Below are 18,350 nucleotides of genomic sequence, written 5' to 3'. Positions count from 1 at the left end.
TTCAATTTTTCGTGGATTGAGAAAAAACTTGCATTTTCGTGGATATTTGATTTAAAGGAATTGCCAATCTGTGTAAAGAAAGCCTATAGAAAATTTGTAATTTGTTGAACATTTGATTTCTATTCCCACAAAAATTGTTATCCAATGAATAATAATAATGAATCCACAGTAGTTCAACTAAAATACATTCTAATTATTACAACAACATTATTTAGGCAAATCTCAAAGTTTTGTTTGTTGTTCTTATTGTTACAAATTATTAACTTTCCATTTTAAAATAGGAAGTGAAAAATGCATTTTATTCAGGCAATGAAGAAATTAGAAGATGCAGAGGAAGTAATTAATGAAATGATAGACAAAGAGAAAATGGATGAAGAAGATGATGATTTGTATGTTTTGTATGCTAAGCTTGCAAGGCTTACTGGAAAGGTATGCCTAGTTACTTTATAAACTTGTGTTAAAAAAAGGTTCATGTTAAATTCACTTAAACCTTTAAAGCTGGTTAGACCTTTTTAGGGAGGTTAAATCATAAGGAGTGTCAAGTTACGTTTCCGTATTATCAAACATGAGACTGAAATTTGCATTAGTTCAGCATTTCAACTAAGCCCTCAACATGAAGGAGTAAGAGTGACTAGTGTTTGACACAGACACAAAGATAGAATTTCTTGTCATTTGATATTCTAGACATCCTCAATAGACTAGTTTTATCATTATAATTCACATTTTTGAGAAATATTTATGTATTTTTCTGATAATTGACTGTCTAATATATATGTTTGCCTCTCTGTCAAGATAAACTTCTCTGTCTTCAGTCCAATTTCAGAATGATGTTCTGATCCATTGGTGTTTTGTCTAGTTGAATGGGAGTATCAGTTCAATTTAGTATAAATTCAAATTTAAACAGGAAACAAGATCTTTTATATAAACTTAAATTTTAATTTCATTTAATAAAGTAAGGCACTAAATATTTGCAAGTTTTATTTTTGTGATATGACAAAGTATATTGTTCATTTCAGGCATTGTATGTATCTGGAGAAAAAGAAGATGCCTTGCTGTACACAAGACATGCTGCTAAATTATTAAAGATAGCTGAACCAGAAGGCTATTGTAGTACTCATGCTCGATATTATTTCTTGTGGATATTCCTTAAATTTCTGAGAATTTCTACAAAACCTAGGAAGTATGTATTTCTTAATTTTTATGTATTTTACTTATATGTAATATAAGTATTGTTTATACAAACAGAAAAGCCATTTCAGTTTACAAGTAATTAATTTTATGATAAAGATTGCAATTAATTAACCTACACAGACCAATTGTTATATCTTGAGGTTAATTTGTCTAACATTTGACACTTCGAAGTTACAACTGGAATCTCTCTAGGTAGCACACTAATCTTTTCTTAATCAGATAAAAATATTGTGTTAAACCAAGGAGGTTAGATGAGAAGGAGAGAGAACGAAAGACGATAATTACACATGAAATGAACTTTACTGTAAGTAGGTGTTAATTAGTTGAGATCGACTCTGTCACAGAGGGAGAATTTGTTCTAATTTCATACCCGAGTAAGAAGGGTGTCATAAACTGACCGGATATACAATTATTGACATGTTTAAAAGATTTTTTGTGATATTTTCTATAGTAATTTTAAAAAAGTAAAATTTTAGTTAAAAGTAAACTTATTACCAATATAAATGAAATGAATACGAGTCTCATTGCTGTCAATGTTAATTTCAACTAAAAGTCACTTTTACTTTGTTCCCGATAAATTTCTCGTTTCAATTGCAAATTTTCCTCCCAGTCATTACCGGTCACCGTAACTAAAGTACTTTGCATATTCGTATACTTTCTATGCTTATTATCTGCCAATTCTCATGAACAGAAATTGAAAGGCCAAGTTAAAATCTCTGTTTAAAGCAATGTAGTGTTGAATGAAAATTGCACACTAACTTTCCTTAAAACCCTCATAACTTTATCATTTCTTCATCTTTTTTCACCGTAAACAGACGATTGATTTTGAAATTGCACATCAAATCTTTTTCCATATCATAAACACCTATACACTGCATTGTTACCAAAAATACACCTGAACTTGAATGACCTAGTCACTGATAACAATCATGTGACATATAATTGCCTGAACTGCTAGTGGTAACAGCCTGGTACATCTTTATAATTTTATCATTTTTCTCTGATCGAACTGCTATCCTGGGGATGATAATTTTGTATCAAGCAGAGTATTCACTCTCTTTCTAATATAACCTCCTTGGTTAAACCAAAAACTGACTGAAAGATAACAATAGGAATCAAGGGCATTATAGTAGCTTAAAAAAGAATGACCACAACTGAAACTACTCAAGACTCACATGAACACAAAGATAGTTAATCTGATATCAATTACTATCAGTTTAGAAAATAAACACCCAAAAAATATTCTTGTTTCCAATGAAAATTAAACTAGGCATTTGAAAGAAAAATGGTAGGTAGATCAATTTCTAATGTACTGGTATTTTGAACATAACCTTTACTGATTAATTACAATATTAATTTTAAACAGACCTTCAACTGACAAAACTGTGGAACAAGGATATTGTTTATCTGAACTGTATGAATTTGAAAAAGAGAACAATGAAGAATGGAAGATGTCAATTAATAGTTTTAGACAGATGATCAAAATTACGGGCAGATTTAGTAATCTACATCAGGTATCTGTGATTTGAATTTTATAAACATGTTATTTTCTTTTATACCATATACACACATCAATAAAATATGATTGTGTTAGATATATGAGTTTCTTCTTCAGAAGAGGATTGAGGGGGACAGGGCACAGCCCCTGATTTTTCATGGGAAAATTTGGTTGATTATGTAGGAAATAACTGAATCTTGACTGGAGCAGGCCCCCTCGTAGGCAGTCAGTGGACCCCCATTACAAAAATTTTTGAATACACCTCTGTTCTTATATATAAATGTTTGTAGATTTTAAAAAGGGTACAATATCAGTTTGGGAAAAAAGATATCCAAGGAATGTTCAAATTTACAAGTTTAACACAAGCTGACAATGCCATTGCAAAAAAAAAAAAAGAAGACCAACAGAAATAAAAACACAACATAGAAAACTAAAGACTGAACAACACAAACCCCACCTAAAACTAGGGGTGATAATTTTGTTGTTGAGCGTGCAACTTTTGTTGCAGAAAGCTCGACATAGGGATGGTGATCCAGCGGCGGCAGTGTTAGCTCACTTCTTAAAAACTTTATATTTTAGAACGTAGAAGACCTGGATGCTTCATACTTTGTATATAGATGCCTCATGTTACGAACTTTCCGTCGGTAACATGTCCAATGTCCTTGACCTCATTCTCATGGTTCAGTGACTACTTGAATATTATATTTGGTATGTGCGTACCTTGCAAGGTCCTCATGCCTGTCAGACCGTTTTCACTTGACCTCGACCTCATTTCATGGATCAGTGAACAAGGTTAAGTTTTCGTGGTCAAGTCCATATCTCAGATACTATAAGCAATAGGTCTAGTATATTCGGTGTATGGAAGGACTGTAAGGTGTACATGTCCAACTGGCAGGTGTCATCTGACCTTGACCTCATTTTCATGGTTCAGTGGTTAAAGTTAAGTTTTTGTGTTTTGGTCTGTTTTTTTTATACCATATGCAATAGGTCTACTATAATTGGTGTATGGAATGATTGTAAGGTGTGCATGTCTAACTGACAGGTGTCATTTGACCTTGACCTCATTTTCATGGTTCAGTGGTCAAAGTTAAGTTTTTTAGTTTTGGTCTATTTTTCTAATACTTTATACATTAGGTCAACTTTATTTGGTTTATGGAAATATTTTATGATTTATATGTCGGTTACGCAGGTTTTATTTAACCTTGACCTCATTTTCACAGTCCATTGCTAAGTTTTAAGTGTTTGTGTTTTGGTCTGTTTTTCCTTATTTATAAGCAATAAGTCGACTATATTTGTTGTATTGAAGAATTGTTATGTGTACATGTCTACCTGGCATGGTTCATCTGACCTTGACCTCATTTTCAAGGTTCATTGATCAATGTTTCATTTTCTTGGTTAATGTTGAGTTTATGCGACAGTTGTAATAAAGCTTTATATTTAGGTCTATCAAGATAGTATCAAGGATTAGTAAAGAAGGCGAGACATTTCAGTGTGTGCACTCTTGTTTAGGTCAAATATGCATTTAAGAAAACCTGGTATTAATCTCACTGTTGGTTACATATTTTGATGTTTAGTATAAACTGATATCTTTCCAGATGATTAGAGCTTACAAAGTAATGATTGAATATTGTGGAAAGTACAATCATCCAAAGATGAAAGATAAACTAGAAAAAGAATTTTTGTCAAGGTAATTTTTGTAATCAGTTCTGAAAATACTGTTATTCAGAAATTATTGTATGCATTTGTTATTGGAATTTTTTAACAAGGACACAAATTTGAGATTAATTGTTGCAATTTCAGAAAAAATCTGCATATATGAATAAGATATCAGAAGGGGAGTTCTTAAATTGCAATACTAACCTGGTTGCATTAATTGGATGAATAAAAACCTTGCAATAAGTTTTGAATTTTCAGTAAGTACAGATTATCATGTTGTCTGCTATTGATAATGTAAAATATCATCTGCAAGTCACAATATCAAGCTTTTTGTCGAGTGAGCGCAGCCTTCATAGGGTGTCAAGCTGATATTTTACAATCTCAATAAGCATATATCCTTATAATTGATTTAAAGGGCTGTTTTTGCGTCTTTTGGAAATGTTTTCCTTTGTTTCACCTGCAAACCAGAAGATTACTTAATGATTTTGGGTCAAAATTATCAACATCAGTTAAAACATTATGACGATGCTGTAAGTCAGTGTCAACGTATTTGATGTCATAAAGCCATGATATGCAATTTTATTAAGAGCTGAGCAGAGTGATATAGACTGTGGGACGACCCATAATAGGCCTTATCAGTCTGAAGGTGAGAAACTATTTTTACACTTATGTCTTGCCAGTTTTCTGTGGTGTAATATAAAAAATCAACGAACAAATTTGTACACTAGAATTCTTCTTGTGATCTTACTTGTATACATGTGTATTTGCATGTAGTTTTATTTGTTTTCAGTTGCCTAGCAAGAAGTGAGGAACTACAAGCCGATGACCTGGCTATGATGTCTGAAGTCTGCTCTGATATCTGTCTAAAAAGCTTAGAGAAAGGAGACATCAGTCGAGCTATTTCTTCTGGTAAACAAAATATGAGCAGCAATTATGTCTGGTAACAGTAGCAAAATGGAGGATTATACTTTTTCATCTTTAGCAGTAACAATTTTTTCTCCTTATTGGGCGTAATCCAATGAAAAATGATTGAGAACTTTAACTAAATACTAATCAACTATAGATTTGAATGCAAAATAAATCAAACCCATATATATTACAAGATCAAGAATTCATAAAATATAATTCGACAATCCACAAAATAATTGGTATACAGGAAAGTAAAAAGTTCGTAGTTTTAAAATGTTTACTCTGGTCAGTTGTCAGTATTATTAAAGTGAACTACCTATGTTTTTTACTTGTTTTATAGAAACATGCTGATTTAAAAAGATATTGCATTTTATACTTGCCATTGTATGAGATATTTTTATTGGTTTAACTTTTCTGAAGTAGATAAATTTCATCATGTAGAACCCGTCTGGAACACAATTTGTAAAGGTGCATCACCATCTCCTCTTTATTCCAGGTACAGCTGTAGTAGAAATTGGAGACAGTATGAAACAAACTGACATCAACAGAACTGTGTATCCACTGATGGCACTAACATTACTTTTTACTGATAAGTATGTATGGCAGCTGAAATTGTTTCATAATAATGATTAATCAAGTTTATTTGAGAATTGTTCTCTTGCTAAGATATCAGTTTCCTTCATCTAATTGAACAAAATGAATGTCTATAGAGAATCTGTATAGAAAGTATGTTAAATATTTAAGGGGAGGTAATTCATTTTGGATATACAAGTTTTAGTATTCATGCCAATGTCAATCAGTCCATTAGTCATTCTGATATCTTTATGCAAAATATATATAAAGAAAAGGATTTAATAATTTAATTGTATACAACCAGGAAGACTCCTTGTCTAGACATCATGCAGAAGATGAAATCTTATAACAAGAAGAAGTATAGCACTGTTGGTCAGGCCTGGTACCATGCTATTAACATGGAGGTCATGCTTAGCTGGAGTAAGTATTGTTGGTCAATACAGAAATAAGAAGATGTGGTATTATTGCCAATGAGATACTCTCCAACAGAGAATAAATGATGCAGGAATAAACACTCAATAGGTCACTGCACAGCCTTCAACACTGAGCAAAAACCATTTTGCACAACAGGCTTTAAAAGGCCCTGGAATATCAAATGTAAAACAATAAACTAACAACCTGATTATGTACAACATATCATTTGATTTTGACCTCTTTTTCCTGGTTCTGTGATCAGTGCTACTGTGAGTAAAGGTCAACTATGTTATTATTGTAAAGTGTATACATGTGCAGACATGGGTCATCTCTCCTGAACTCATTTTCATGGCTTAGTTTTCATTCTCACTTGCAATTAAGTTTAGATATATGTAATAATTTTTTTTCAATTTTCAGATATATCTCAGGAACCTTTTGATGACAGTTTAGATTTTGCCACCTATTTAATGAGCAAAGCAGATGCTGTCTACAATGATATGCTCCCAAGATACATGCTTACCATGTCTATTGCAATGTGGTAAGGGGCTTTAATAGAAAAATACATAGAGGATTCATTTAACTTTTGAAATTGAACTATAGGTTTATATCTTTCTTCTAAGGTATAGGTATATTCTCTTGAAGTCTATGAAATGAAGTTTGTTATTGCAGGAACCCTCTCCCCATTTTGAATACTTATTAAACATATCAAAAATAAAGTAGAAGAAGCAGTATGGGTTTGATGGAGCCATGTTAGATAACAATACTGTAAAAAATATTGATATAATCATATATTGTAACCAAAAGGTAAATTGCTTTTATTGCAGAGCCAATAAAAAAACAAAAACATTCCAACTTTTTTTGGTATTCACTACTATACAGTTTTTATACGACCGCAATATTTGAAATAATTTAGTCGTATATTGCTATCATGTTGGCGTCGTCGTCTGCATCACCATGGTCGTCGTTGTCGTCGTTGTCGTCATCATCGTCGGAATACTTTTAGTTTTCACACTCTTACTTTAGTAAAAGTGAATAGAAATCTATGAAATTTTAACACAAGGTTTATGACCACTAAAGGAAGGTTGGGATTGATTTTGGGAGTTTTGATCCCAACATTTTAGGAATTTAGGGCCAAAAAGGGCCCAAATAAGCATTTTCTTGGTTTTCGCACAATAACTTTAGTTTAAGTAAATAGAAATCTATGAAATTTTGACACAAGGTTTATGACCACAAAAGGAAGGTTGGGATTGATTTGGGAGTTGAGTACCCAACAGTTTAGGAATGAGGGGCCAAAAAGGGGCCCAAATAAGCATTTTCTTGGTTTTTGCACCATAACTTCAGTATTAGTAAATAGCAATCTATGAAATTTAAACACAAGGTTTATGATCATAAAAGGAAGGTTGGTATTGATTTAGGGAGTTTTGGTCCCAACAGTTTAGGAATAAGGGGCCCAAAGGCCAAAATTAAACTTTGTTTGATTTCATCGAAAATTGAACAATTGGGGTTCTTTGATATGCTGAATCTAAAAATGTACTTAGATTTTTGATTATTGGCCCAGTTTTCAAGTTGGTCCAAATCCAGGTCCAAAATTAAACTTTGTTTGATTTCGTCAAAAATTGAAAAAATAGGGTTCTTTGATATGCCAAATCTAACTGTGTATGTAGATTCTTAATTTTTTGGTCTGTTTTCAAATTGGTCTACATTTAAGTCCAAAGGGTCCAAAATTAAACTTGATTTTTACAAAAATTGAATTCTTGGGGTTATTTGATATGCTGAATCCAAACATGCACTTAGATTTTTGAATATGGGCCCAGTTTTCAAGTTGGTCCAAATCAGGATACAAAATTATTATATTAAGTATTGTGCTATAGCAAGAAATTTTCAATTGCACAGTACTCAGCAATAACAAGAAATCTTCAATTGCACAGTATTGTGCAATAGCAAGAAATCTTCAATTGCACAGTATTGTGCAATAGCAAGTATTTTCCATTGCACAGTATTGCGCAATAGCAAGAAATATCTAATTGCACAATATTGTGCAATAGCAAGAAATCATTTGGAGTAATCTTTCTTTGTCCAGAGTAGTATTTGAATCAACTTAAATCATTGTTTTATACAATATACAATGTATATTCACTTTTACTGCCAACTGATAAATTAAAACAATCTTTTCAGTGATAACAAGCACTTTTTAAAAATTATATATTTTATGATGTATTTAAATGAGTAATTAGTGTTTCAAACTCCATTGGAAATTTGAATTGAGATCGGTTTTGGAATAAAGGAAAGGGGGATGTGAAAAGAAATTGAGGGGGGGGGGACTTTGTTCAATTTTTCTCATTTGAAATTTCATAAATAAAAAGATAGAAAATTTCTTCAAACATTTTTTTGAGAGGATTAATATTCAAATGCATAGTGAATTGCTCAAAGGCAAAACAAAAATTTTAAGTTCATTAGACCACATTCATTCTGTGTCAGAATACCTATTTAATCACAATCCAAATTTAGAGCTGAATCCAGCTTGAATGTTTTGTCCATACTTGCCCCAACTGTTCAGGGTTCAACCTCTGCAGTCGTATAAAGCTGTGCCATGTGGAGCATCTGGATGAAGTTATATTGAATAGTTTATTTTACTGCATCATTGTAATAGACAAGTCCACTATCAAAAGAATTTTCAACTTATGACAAAGATGTTAGAATTCTTCCTAAAATTCTAAAAAAATGTAGAACTTGAATGGTATGTATTGTAAATGTAAGGCTATATGAGCTAATATAAAATATGAAATGTAAGAATTTTTATTAGTTGTAAAGGATCTCCTGAATAACAGCCTCTCATCACAATCAGATGGGCATGAGTAAAGTCTGACATTTGGATGTGATTTTTCAATTGTTCATTTGAAATTTATAAAGCCATAATCTTTCATAAAAATTTAGAAAGCTACGCAAGTCTGGCATAAATACAAAATTTCAGACCTAGTATTTATTGTGAGTTAATTGTCAACCACTGGGTCGATGCCACTGCTGGTTGAGTCTTAATTCCCCGAGAGTACCACCAGCCTAGTAGTCAGCACTTCTGTATTGACTTGAGTATCATTGATATTTTCATAATTATAAATTAACTGGTAACAAAACATTGAATTTTTGAAATACTAAGGCTTTTCTACCTTAGGAATAGATTACCTTAGCTGTATTTGGCTAAACTTTTAGGAATTTTCGGTGCTAAATGCTCTTTAACTTCATACTTTATTTCGCCTTTTTAAACCTTTTTTGATTGGAGTGCCACTGATGAGTCTTTTGTTGACGAAACGTGTGTCTGACGTAAAAATAAAATTTCAGTCCTGCTATCTATAATTAGTTTATCTTGAACAAAACAGATGCCCAGATAAAAGAAAAGAAATGAAGTATTTGTCATCAGGCTTCTTTAAAATACTGGTAATGATAAAACAGGAGTTAACTTTCTAAGGGAGATAATTTTCTATTTTCAGGTACTGTAGACATGACCAGTGGTCAAGTGCCCAGATTTGGTTTGATTATTGGGAAGTGTTTGATCTTGGTGAGATCAATTTTCTATCAGTATATGTTCTAGCAAGAAAGATAGAGATCATGTTAATGTCACTGAGTATCAGTAAAATTACAAAACCAAAGTTTCTATGGAAACAGTTACTAACAGCTGCTTCAGAGGTATATTGTTAAGTGATGTAATTTTCGGTTGTTGATGAAAAATGTTAATGTTATTTCACTCCTACATTCCTTTTGTGGTATATTTTAATATTTAAATGCTTAGTATGACCTATACAAATAAATGCTATCACAATAGGTTTTGTTCAATGATATTTTAACATGTAATCAGTGCATCTTTTTTTCATTTTGCTATTAAAATTTTTGACGGGCCTTAAATTTTCATATTATACAATTTCCTCCACTCAGTGTAAACCTTTTTCTGAAAATTTGGCCAATCAATGGTGAAAACTAAAATTGTCTATGAACTATCATAATTGATGTTTTAATTTTTTGAAGGATCTATTTCAATTCTTTATACGAAAAGAGATAACTGGAGATTTCTATTTACTATTGATACTCATGCCTGCACTTATGCAGTGATTTGGAATTTTTTTAAGCTTATTTCACACGCTAAAAAACATATAAACTCTTACTTCAAAGATTCATAATAAGTGCTGTAACAGTTCTATAATCAATTGAAAAGGGAATGAGGGGTCAGAAGCATATGGCTGTCAAATTTTTTTACGGGTATTGATTAGTTTAGAACTAAATCCTGAGCATTTATAGGATTTAATCTTAAAATTTTAAGCATTACAGATTTAAAAAAAAAAATGCCTTCCAACCACCGAATGTATGTCTTGAAAAGCAGCAGGGTTAGAAGAAAGTTGCATGCATATATCTAGGTTTATGTAGGTTGAGGATAAAATTGAGAAGGGAAATGGGGAATATGTCAAAGAGACAACAACCCAACCATAGAACAGACAACAGCAGAAGGTTACCAACAGGTCTTCAATGCAGCGAGAAATACCCGCATCTGGAGGCGTCCCTCATCTGGCCCCTAAACAAATATAAATACTAGTTCAGTGATAATGAACACCATACTAAACTCCAAATTGTACACATGAAACTAAAATTTAAAAATAATACAAGACTAACAAAGGCCAGAGGCTCCTGACTTGGGACAGGCATAAACATGCGGTGGGGTTACACATGTTTATGAGATCTCAACCCTCCCCAGTGTTCTCCCCAGGCCCTTAAAGGACCACGGGCCCGCGATGTATAATTTTCTGCCGCGGTGGTATCGTTCTTGCCGCGATGTATAATTTTTCTCCGTGGTGCTAAAGTTTTCGGTAAAAAAATCCTATTCAAATCGGTAAAGTTTCAGATGACTTCAACTTTACATCAAAATTGACCAGTTCTAACCAGTTTAATCCAGTAATGACAAGTAGATTGTTTACACCACGTGATCGATTTACCTGTTGAGGTTAACCTTGATGATTGGATTTAATCGATGTACATGATTCTTTTGTGTTTTAATTAATTAAGAGATCATAATTTTGATAACAGAGTTGTGAGGGACAAGCAGACATTTGTTAATGAACCCTTTTACGCAAGTCTCAAGTCAAAATAATTTGCCTAATAGGAATTAATTGTGGAGTTACTTCCCCTAATTTTGCTAATTACAAATAAATGCTCCTCACATAAAATTTCTCATTGCAAATAAAAATAAAGTAGAAATTGAATGCAAAATTATATTAGAATGTTAAATTAAGGATAAAAACATTCTGAGAACATACCAACAAAAATGTTTTGCAAATTATTTTTGAGAATCATACCATTATTGATGCACAGACATATTATAATAAACAGTTGGTTTTTTTTGTAACAGAGGGAGTATATTACTGTAAAAGGTTTAAAAAGCGATTTGCCACAACTATAAAACATTCCCATGCATTTATAGCTATAGCTAAGTTAGAGCTAGGAATTAACCTTGTCAATAAATAACTCTTATAAACTACTTTATATGGAAAATAGTTTTTAACTTACTGAAGGTTCTGTATCAAAATCTTGTTCAAAGTTCATTGTTATGGTGAAATCTAACATGGAGAATGTGTAGTGTAACTACAAGTATCGGGACAAAATGGATTGATCAAAATATAAGAAGTGACTTTAGCTTAAAGACTATGCATTGTGCTTTTATTTATTTAATCTTCAAAGATATTAAAGTATACAAACTGTTTATTGATTTACTTTTTCTACCAATAATTTTCTGACCCAAAGTCCTACAACACAGTACCACAGTACACAAAACAAAGGCAAACAGGTAATGACAAAAAGTAACAAGAAAAAAATAAGCAATGCAACGCGACACAAAATACTGTAAAATTCATTTCATCACGCGTTACCCTGGTGCTATCCAAAAATCCTGGGGAGAACACTGCTCCCCTATACCTCTAGCCAATGTATATAGTATGCATTTTGAATATAACTGTCGTTTGATATTTTTTAGGATCTCAAGAAAATGTCAGGAGCAGTGAAGAAGGTTGTCACACTTAAACCAAGATACCATCATTTAAAGGCTTACCTACTAGCACTGAAGCAGAAATATTGTTGGTCAAAATTAAAAATCATAAAGGCATTGAAACTGGCAAAAAAGCAAGGAAATAAACTGGAATATGGGTGGATAAAACACAACAGACATCACTGGTTTGGAGGGAGAGCACACATTAGGGGAGATAACCCTGCTGCTGCTGAATGGTACAAACTGTTCAGTAGCTCATACCAGCAAGGATTTTGTACATGGCCACTAGTTGCTAAATAGAGATATGAAAATGTTGAGCATTTGTCACATTATCTATAACTTAAAATGAATGAAAATGTGTCATTTATAACTGCTTGATCAAGATATTAAAATGTTGAGCATTTGTAACATTATCTTAAACTTTGAACTTATTATGTAAGGTTACAACTTCTTACTGCTTTGAATGAAAATGTGTTATTTGTAGTAACTAAATAGATATATGAAATGATGATCATTTGTAACATTGTCTGTAACTATGAAATGTATATGTATAGATGCAATATCTTTCAGCTTGGAATGAAATGGTGGTGTTGTACACTGCAGTTTATTGTCATTTGTTGCAGTTCTGAAGACAGATCTGTTATTTTTATCTTCTGCTGTCTTTTTATTTGTCATTTCTTTTTTAATGCAGCTTCTTTGAAGTTTCTCATTATAAATCATCCAGTGTATAACATAATCTTCAACTGATTTCTTCTTCCTAGAATTGCATTATATGTTTGCAAATGGATTTTAAACAGACAGCAATCGATCATTCAAACTTGTTTCCCCATACAATGACAATTTCTTTATATGAATGAGGCATGCATATTTTATTTAGCTAGAATTTCGTAATAGAACCAACTTGTTCAATTTGCAAGAGAACCATTGCCACCTAACTTTCCTACAAAAAAAAAGTTAAATATATGTAGACATAATTATTTTTTTGATTATAATTTAATTTTAAATTTAACCATTTTATATAGATTTTAAGCAGGAAAATCTTTCAAAGCTGAATGAAAAACAATATTTATAGAAATTCAAATTAATATTGGAAGCCAGCCCTCTGCTAAGTTAATAGTGGAAGAAAAATAGAACTGTTCTTATTTGAATTTTTATAGAATAGTGTAAAACTGGATGATTTGTAGTTAGTTCAGTTCTTTTATAATTATCTCCCCCTACATAGAAGCTTTATTTTTATAAGTTACTTCCCCTTGCCAAATCATTTTAAATAAATCTAAAATTCAATGTAACTCTCATGTCTCTGAAAAAAGGCCTACTTTATTATGAATGATATATGATGGGTAAAGGAATTGTATATATTGATAATGATATTTTGTTTCATATCAATTTAAAATCAAATCTGAAAAAAACATGTTACTTTCAAATTAATTTGGGAAAAATTGAAATTCACAAGTTTGCAAAGGCCACAGTTAAATAGTGCCTGTCTATTTAAGATGTAAAGCTATGACTGCTATATCTAATATGTGTAGGTTACTGGTTTTTTTTTGCATATGTATATATTAAATATCAATAATCTTCTTATTGCGAGATTCACCCATTTTCAGTGTTCACTCAAAACATGTTAGTTGCTATTGCTTTTTTAGAATGTAATGAACCTAAATAAGGACAGATATGAAATACAAATGTAACAAGATAAAAATATTGTGATATTAATGTGATAGTGTTGGATACTATATTTTGTTGACTTTTGTAGATATATAAATGAAACATTTTAAAATTCACCAGTATGAAATGGGACCATTATAATTGAATATTTATTGTGTTATTATGTTAACTTAAATGACAATCTATTTTTTGGAAATATACTTGTTTAGACTTTTTTTGTTAAGTCTAATGTATATGTCAGATATAATAGAAGAATAAGGATTACATTAAAAAATATATATGTTGTCTATACAAAATTAAAGAAATAAATAACATATGGGTTTGGATTTAAATTGCTCAATTGTGGGCCCTAAATGTTTTTGATGAATTATAAGAGCACGTAGGTAGTATGAATGATTAAAAATCATATTTAATTTCATTTGATTCAATTATCTATTATTGGCCAAGTTATTCCAAAAGCAAAGATATTTCTTGTGTTCAAGATGATTCTGAATTAAGAGTCAGATGATACATCTGTGAGACAGCAACCTGATGACCCAAATAACTAAAAGACATACTGAGGCTAACATGCAATCATCAACAATAGAGAGTTTATACAAATATGTTGCACCAAGGTCTAAAAGTTGTAAACGAAATTATTAGACTTTCGAGAGAATTGGTAGAATAATCAAGAGTTTGCTTTTTCAATTATAATTTCTTTGATAGAAAATTCATGTTTACAAGAAAGCTATTTCACTAAAGGTCCCTAGTGGTTAGGTGGAGATCCTCTTTCCAAAAGTTTAATGTACAATTTTGTTGAAAATTATGGAATATCTTGAGTTACAGATGATCATAGATATGTTGTAATTGTTGTAGACACCATCTTGTTCTCTTTTCTTCAATTGAGAAATCCCAGAATGAGACTATAGTCAAAGAATTTGTACTTGCCATTATTAACAACAAGCCATGTGCAGCACGACCTGTTTACCAGAGTACCTGAGATTAAAACCAGTTTTATATACTGTAAACCAACTTATTTTCGTGGATACTTTATTTCGCGTTTACCCTTTCTAGACCACTTTAGGACTATTTAATTTGGCGATTTTCTTTTTTACTTGAAGGAACGATCTTAGCTTTACATATTCATGACGATTTATATTTGTGTTATTTTTCTAATCTTGAAAGTCGCGAAAATAAATTGCTTGTGAAAATAAGTTGGCAGTATGGTGGGGTTCATGTTTCTCATTTTGTTTATAGAAATGTAGTGATAGACTGTTGTCTGTCTTGTTATTTTATTTGCCATGATTTTGTAGGTTTTTCTCCAACTACTGTAGATTCAGAAATTATTGGGATATTTTTATTATTGTGAAAAAGACACCAGGGTTATAATCACAATAATTTTAACTCGCATTTCAATTTGATTTATATGAATCAAACAGTATTTTTCTCAATATCACAAAAATTAGAATTGCATCTTAGTCTTAAATGACAAAATCGAAATCATAAATGCATGCACTAATTTTTAAATTTACAGTAATTATTTTGTACTTTTTTTAAAACATATTTAGCTTCAACTCCAATTCTCAAAAAACAAAAGACACATTTTGCTGTCACAAAAGACAGCCACTTTAAAAACCAACCTCTAACTTGCTCTCGTTTATTTATATTGGACAAATCAGAAAACTGGAGTGCCGAGAGATTCAATTTTAATCAAACTACCTTTTGAGATTCCTGACATGGATAAGACAATGATGGCTGTTAAATCAGTGTTTCAGATCTCAATCCTTTTCTTTGAATTTAAAAAAAATACTTATAAAGAAAAACACCTATGATCCTCTGTAGAAACACCTATGATCCTCTGTAGAAACATGAAAATGATATCAAAAGCATAAATGATTCCTGAAAGAGAGACTAAAGATACCAGTTAGACATTAAAGCTCATAAGTCCAAAAGTCCAAAGGAAACCTACAATGCCATGGTTAAAAAAAGAAAGAGACCATAAGACAAACAAAAGCATTTATCCAGGTGGTTGGGGGGGTTGGGGGGTTGGACGATCAATGCATTTGAATGGAAGCATATAGCTGGAACCCCCCCTTTTACTCTGGGTTGGGAACCTCCCTTTTTAAAATGGCTGGATCTGCCCCTGAAAAGAACACAAAACACAACAAAGAAAACTGAAGACCCAGAAACATGGACCCCACTAAAAGCTTGGGATGATCTCAAATGCTCCAGAAGGGTAATCAGATCCTGCTCCAAATGTGAAACCCATCATGTTGCTTGTGTTAGTACAAACCCAGTAAGAAGTATGCACTTTCAGGAATGTGAGAGGGTACTAATGCAGGGGCACGCAACAACTGTATATTATGTGCATATATATTATAAAGGCAAATACCTATAAACTATGATGAATTTATTAACCCTAGTCATAATGGTGCTCTCATGAAATCAATATATAATTCTTTATTTGCAAAACATACAAATTCCAATTTTGGTTATGGCAAATACATTGACAAAACAAACATAATCAAATACAATGAAAACTCGACAATATTATAAGAAATATCATAAAAACAGTTACTGTTCTCCTTTCCTCAGTTCTAACAGGGATGTATATATATAAGTCCTTGGTTCTAATGATTATTTAATAAAAGAAACAACTGCTTTTACATCATTTGGTGTTGATGGATTTAGTATTATCAAGTGTTTATCAGTAAAATCAGAGACATATATATGTCTCTGGTAAAATTAGGCAGCAACCATTTGATTTTCTGGGGGGGGGATGTTTTTTTTTTCGCCTTTGGCGAAGAACAATCTTTTTTTTTGGCGAAAACATTTTTTTTCTTTCAATGTTAGCATTACATATAGTGGCAGCTGAGGGTGTAACAAACATTTTTTTCTCAGGGTCAAAAACAAATTATTTTTTTCTCCAAAAACTGGAAACAAACTTTTTTTCCAAAAAAAACCATAGCCCCCCCAGAAAATCAAATGGTTGCTGCCTTAAGTGTATTAAAATTTATGTATTTTTGTATATAATATTTTAGAAAGATTTCTCTTTTATTTTGAAATATATGAAATATGATTAAATCATACAATAAAAAAAAACACCCCAAAAATGTTCTTTTACCAGAAATAGATATTTACAATATCTTCTGGATTTATATATCAATATAGCAATGTTATCCTTTAAAATGAGTTACGGATTCCCCTGTCACGTACCGTTTTGTTTTGTACTTTATAATCAGTGTCAAGCACATGTTTGAATATCTACAGAATTGTATTTCATTAAGCGTTTTAGTGATTGGAACTTTTAAAAGCTCACCCGCAAAATTTTGGTGAGCGAAGAATTACAAGATACCTTTTCATGCGTAAAGGTAGACCATTTATTTATTTAGAGTCATCTTTATCAATCAGAAACATTTCTTCTTGCCTTAGCAAAGAGGTGAAGCAGTTGTCATGGGATATTTATGGTGTTAACTTCTTGTTGACTACTTGTTCAGACACGCATGAATTCAATATAATTTTCAAATGCCTTCTTAAATGTCAAATCATGTTATCGAACACGACAGGATGATTTCTGTAAAACCGTTTTTAAAACAAATCTCCTTTACCATGATCAACACCTTTTCTCTCTTTTGCCTATAGTAGGGGGGAAGGACCTTTATGCAGACTCCAGGATTGTATGTTTTTAAGCTCAGGATTTAGGGATTGACCCTTTGTGGGATCCAGGAATTCTTTTCTTCTCATTTTGGGATGTTGGGATGTAAATTTATTTAAAATTCAGGACTTCTGGATTTCGTTTTGTTTAAGCTCAGGATGTCATGATCAGGACCCTCAATCTACAAAATGTGTTTTCTATACAAGTTGAGATTGACAAAATTTATAAAGCTTGTAATTTACATAAGTAAGGGATACATGCATGGTGATGTGGAATTGCTTTTTACTCATTTCAATCACATTTTAAATTTGAAAAAAGGTTTTGGAGTAATTTGCAATATTTTCTAGAAAAAGACTTGATTAGAGAAATGGCCTAACAGCTGTCCCCTTATATTGCCTGTTAAAACTATTCTTTACTATTTAAAAGGTTTTGCCTAATATTTCAAGAACTATAATAAATATACATAAATCAAAGAAGAGATGGTAAGAGTGCCAATGAGAACTCTCCATTCAGGTCACAATTAGTAAAATTAAACCTTTATAGGTCAAAGTAGTCTTCAACATAGAGCCTTGGCTTACTCCAAACATAAAATTATGTACATGTATACTGACATACTGCAACTACAAGCAGCAATAATGTTTGGCCATTGATTGAGACAATCTTTCTAATCATTTTCTAATTCTAGTGAGAGTTCTGACCATAATGAAATTTTGACCAATTTTTGCTTTTCTTCTGGTTATCTTAAAAGTAACTATTTATAACCCAAAACTGTATGATCAGCAAGTGTG

The 18,350-nt window shown here is 31.6% G+C and overlaps 2 protein-coding genes across 2 annotated transcripts in view; both read left to right on the top strand.

Moving 5' to 3' along the window:
* LOC134710565 (adenylate cyclase type 10-like) overlaps window positions 1-13,188 on the top strand; it is a 37,037-nt gene extending 23,849 nt beyond the window's left edge. Inside the window, exons 23-32 of the mRNA XM_063570941.1 lie at window positions 307-429; window positions 1,017-1,180; window positions 2,558-2,705; window positions 4,285-4,376; window positions 5,136-5,254; window positions 5,751-5,847; window positions 6,132-6,247; window positions 6,659-6,779; window positions 9,727-9,922; window positions 12,252-13,188. Coding sequence (XP_063427011.1) covers window positions 307-429; window positions 1,017-1,180; window positions 2,558-2,705; window positions 4,285-4,376; window positions 5,136-5,254; window positions 5,751-5,847; window positions 6,132-6,247; window positions 6,659-6,779; window positions 9,727-9,922; window positions 12,252-12,563 — 1,488 coding nt within the window. The 3' untranslated portion in view covers window positions 12,564-13,188. The remainder of the gene's footprint in view (window positions 1-306; window positions 430-1,016; window positions 1,181-2,557; window positions 2,706-4,284; window positions 4,377-5,135; window positions 5,255-5,750; window positions 5,848-6,131; window positions 6,248-6,658; window positions 6,780-9,726; window positions 9,923-12,251) is intronic.
* A 3,985-nt stretch (window positions 13,189-17,173) lies between these two features.
* LOC134710836 (muscle-specific protein 300 kDa-like) overlaps window positions 17,174-18,350 on the top strand; it is a 109,980-nt gene continuing 108,803 nt past the window's right edge. The window contains exon 1 of the mRNA XM_063571239.1: window positions 17,174-17,278. The gene's annotated coding sequence lies outside the window, so the exon portion shown is untranslated. The remainder of the gene's footprint in view (window positions 17,279-18,350) is intronic.

Source organism: Mytilus trossulus, chromosome 3 (genome assembly GCF_036588685.1).
Source record: "Mytilus trossulus isolate FHL-02 chromosome 3, PNRI_Mtr1.1.1.hap1, whole genome shotgun sequence".
NCBI classification, from domain to species: domain Eukaryota; kingdom Metazoa; phylum Mollusca; class Bivalvia; order Mytilida; family Mytilidae; genus Mytilus; species Mytilus trossulus.
This window is presented reverse-complemented; position numbering and strand designations above follow the sequence as displayed.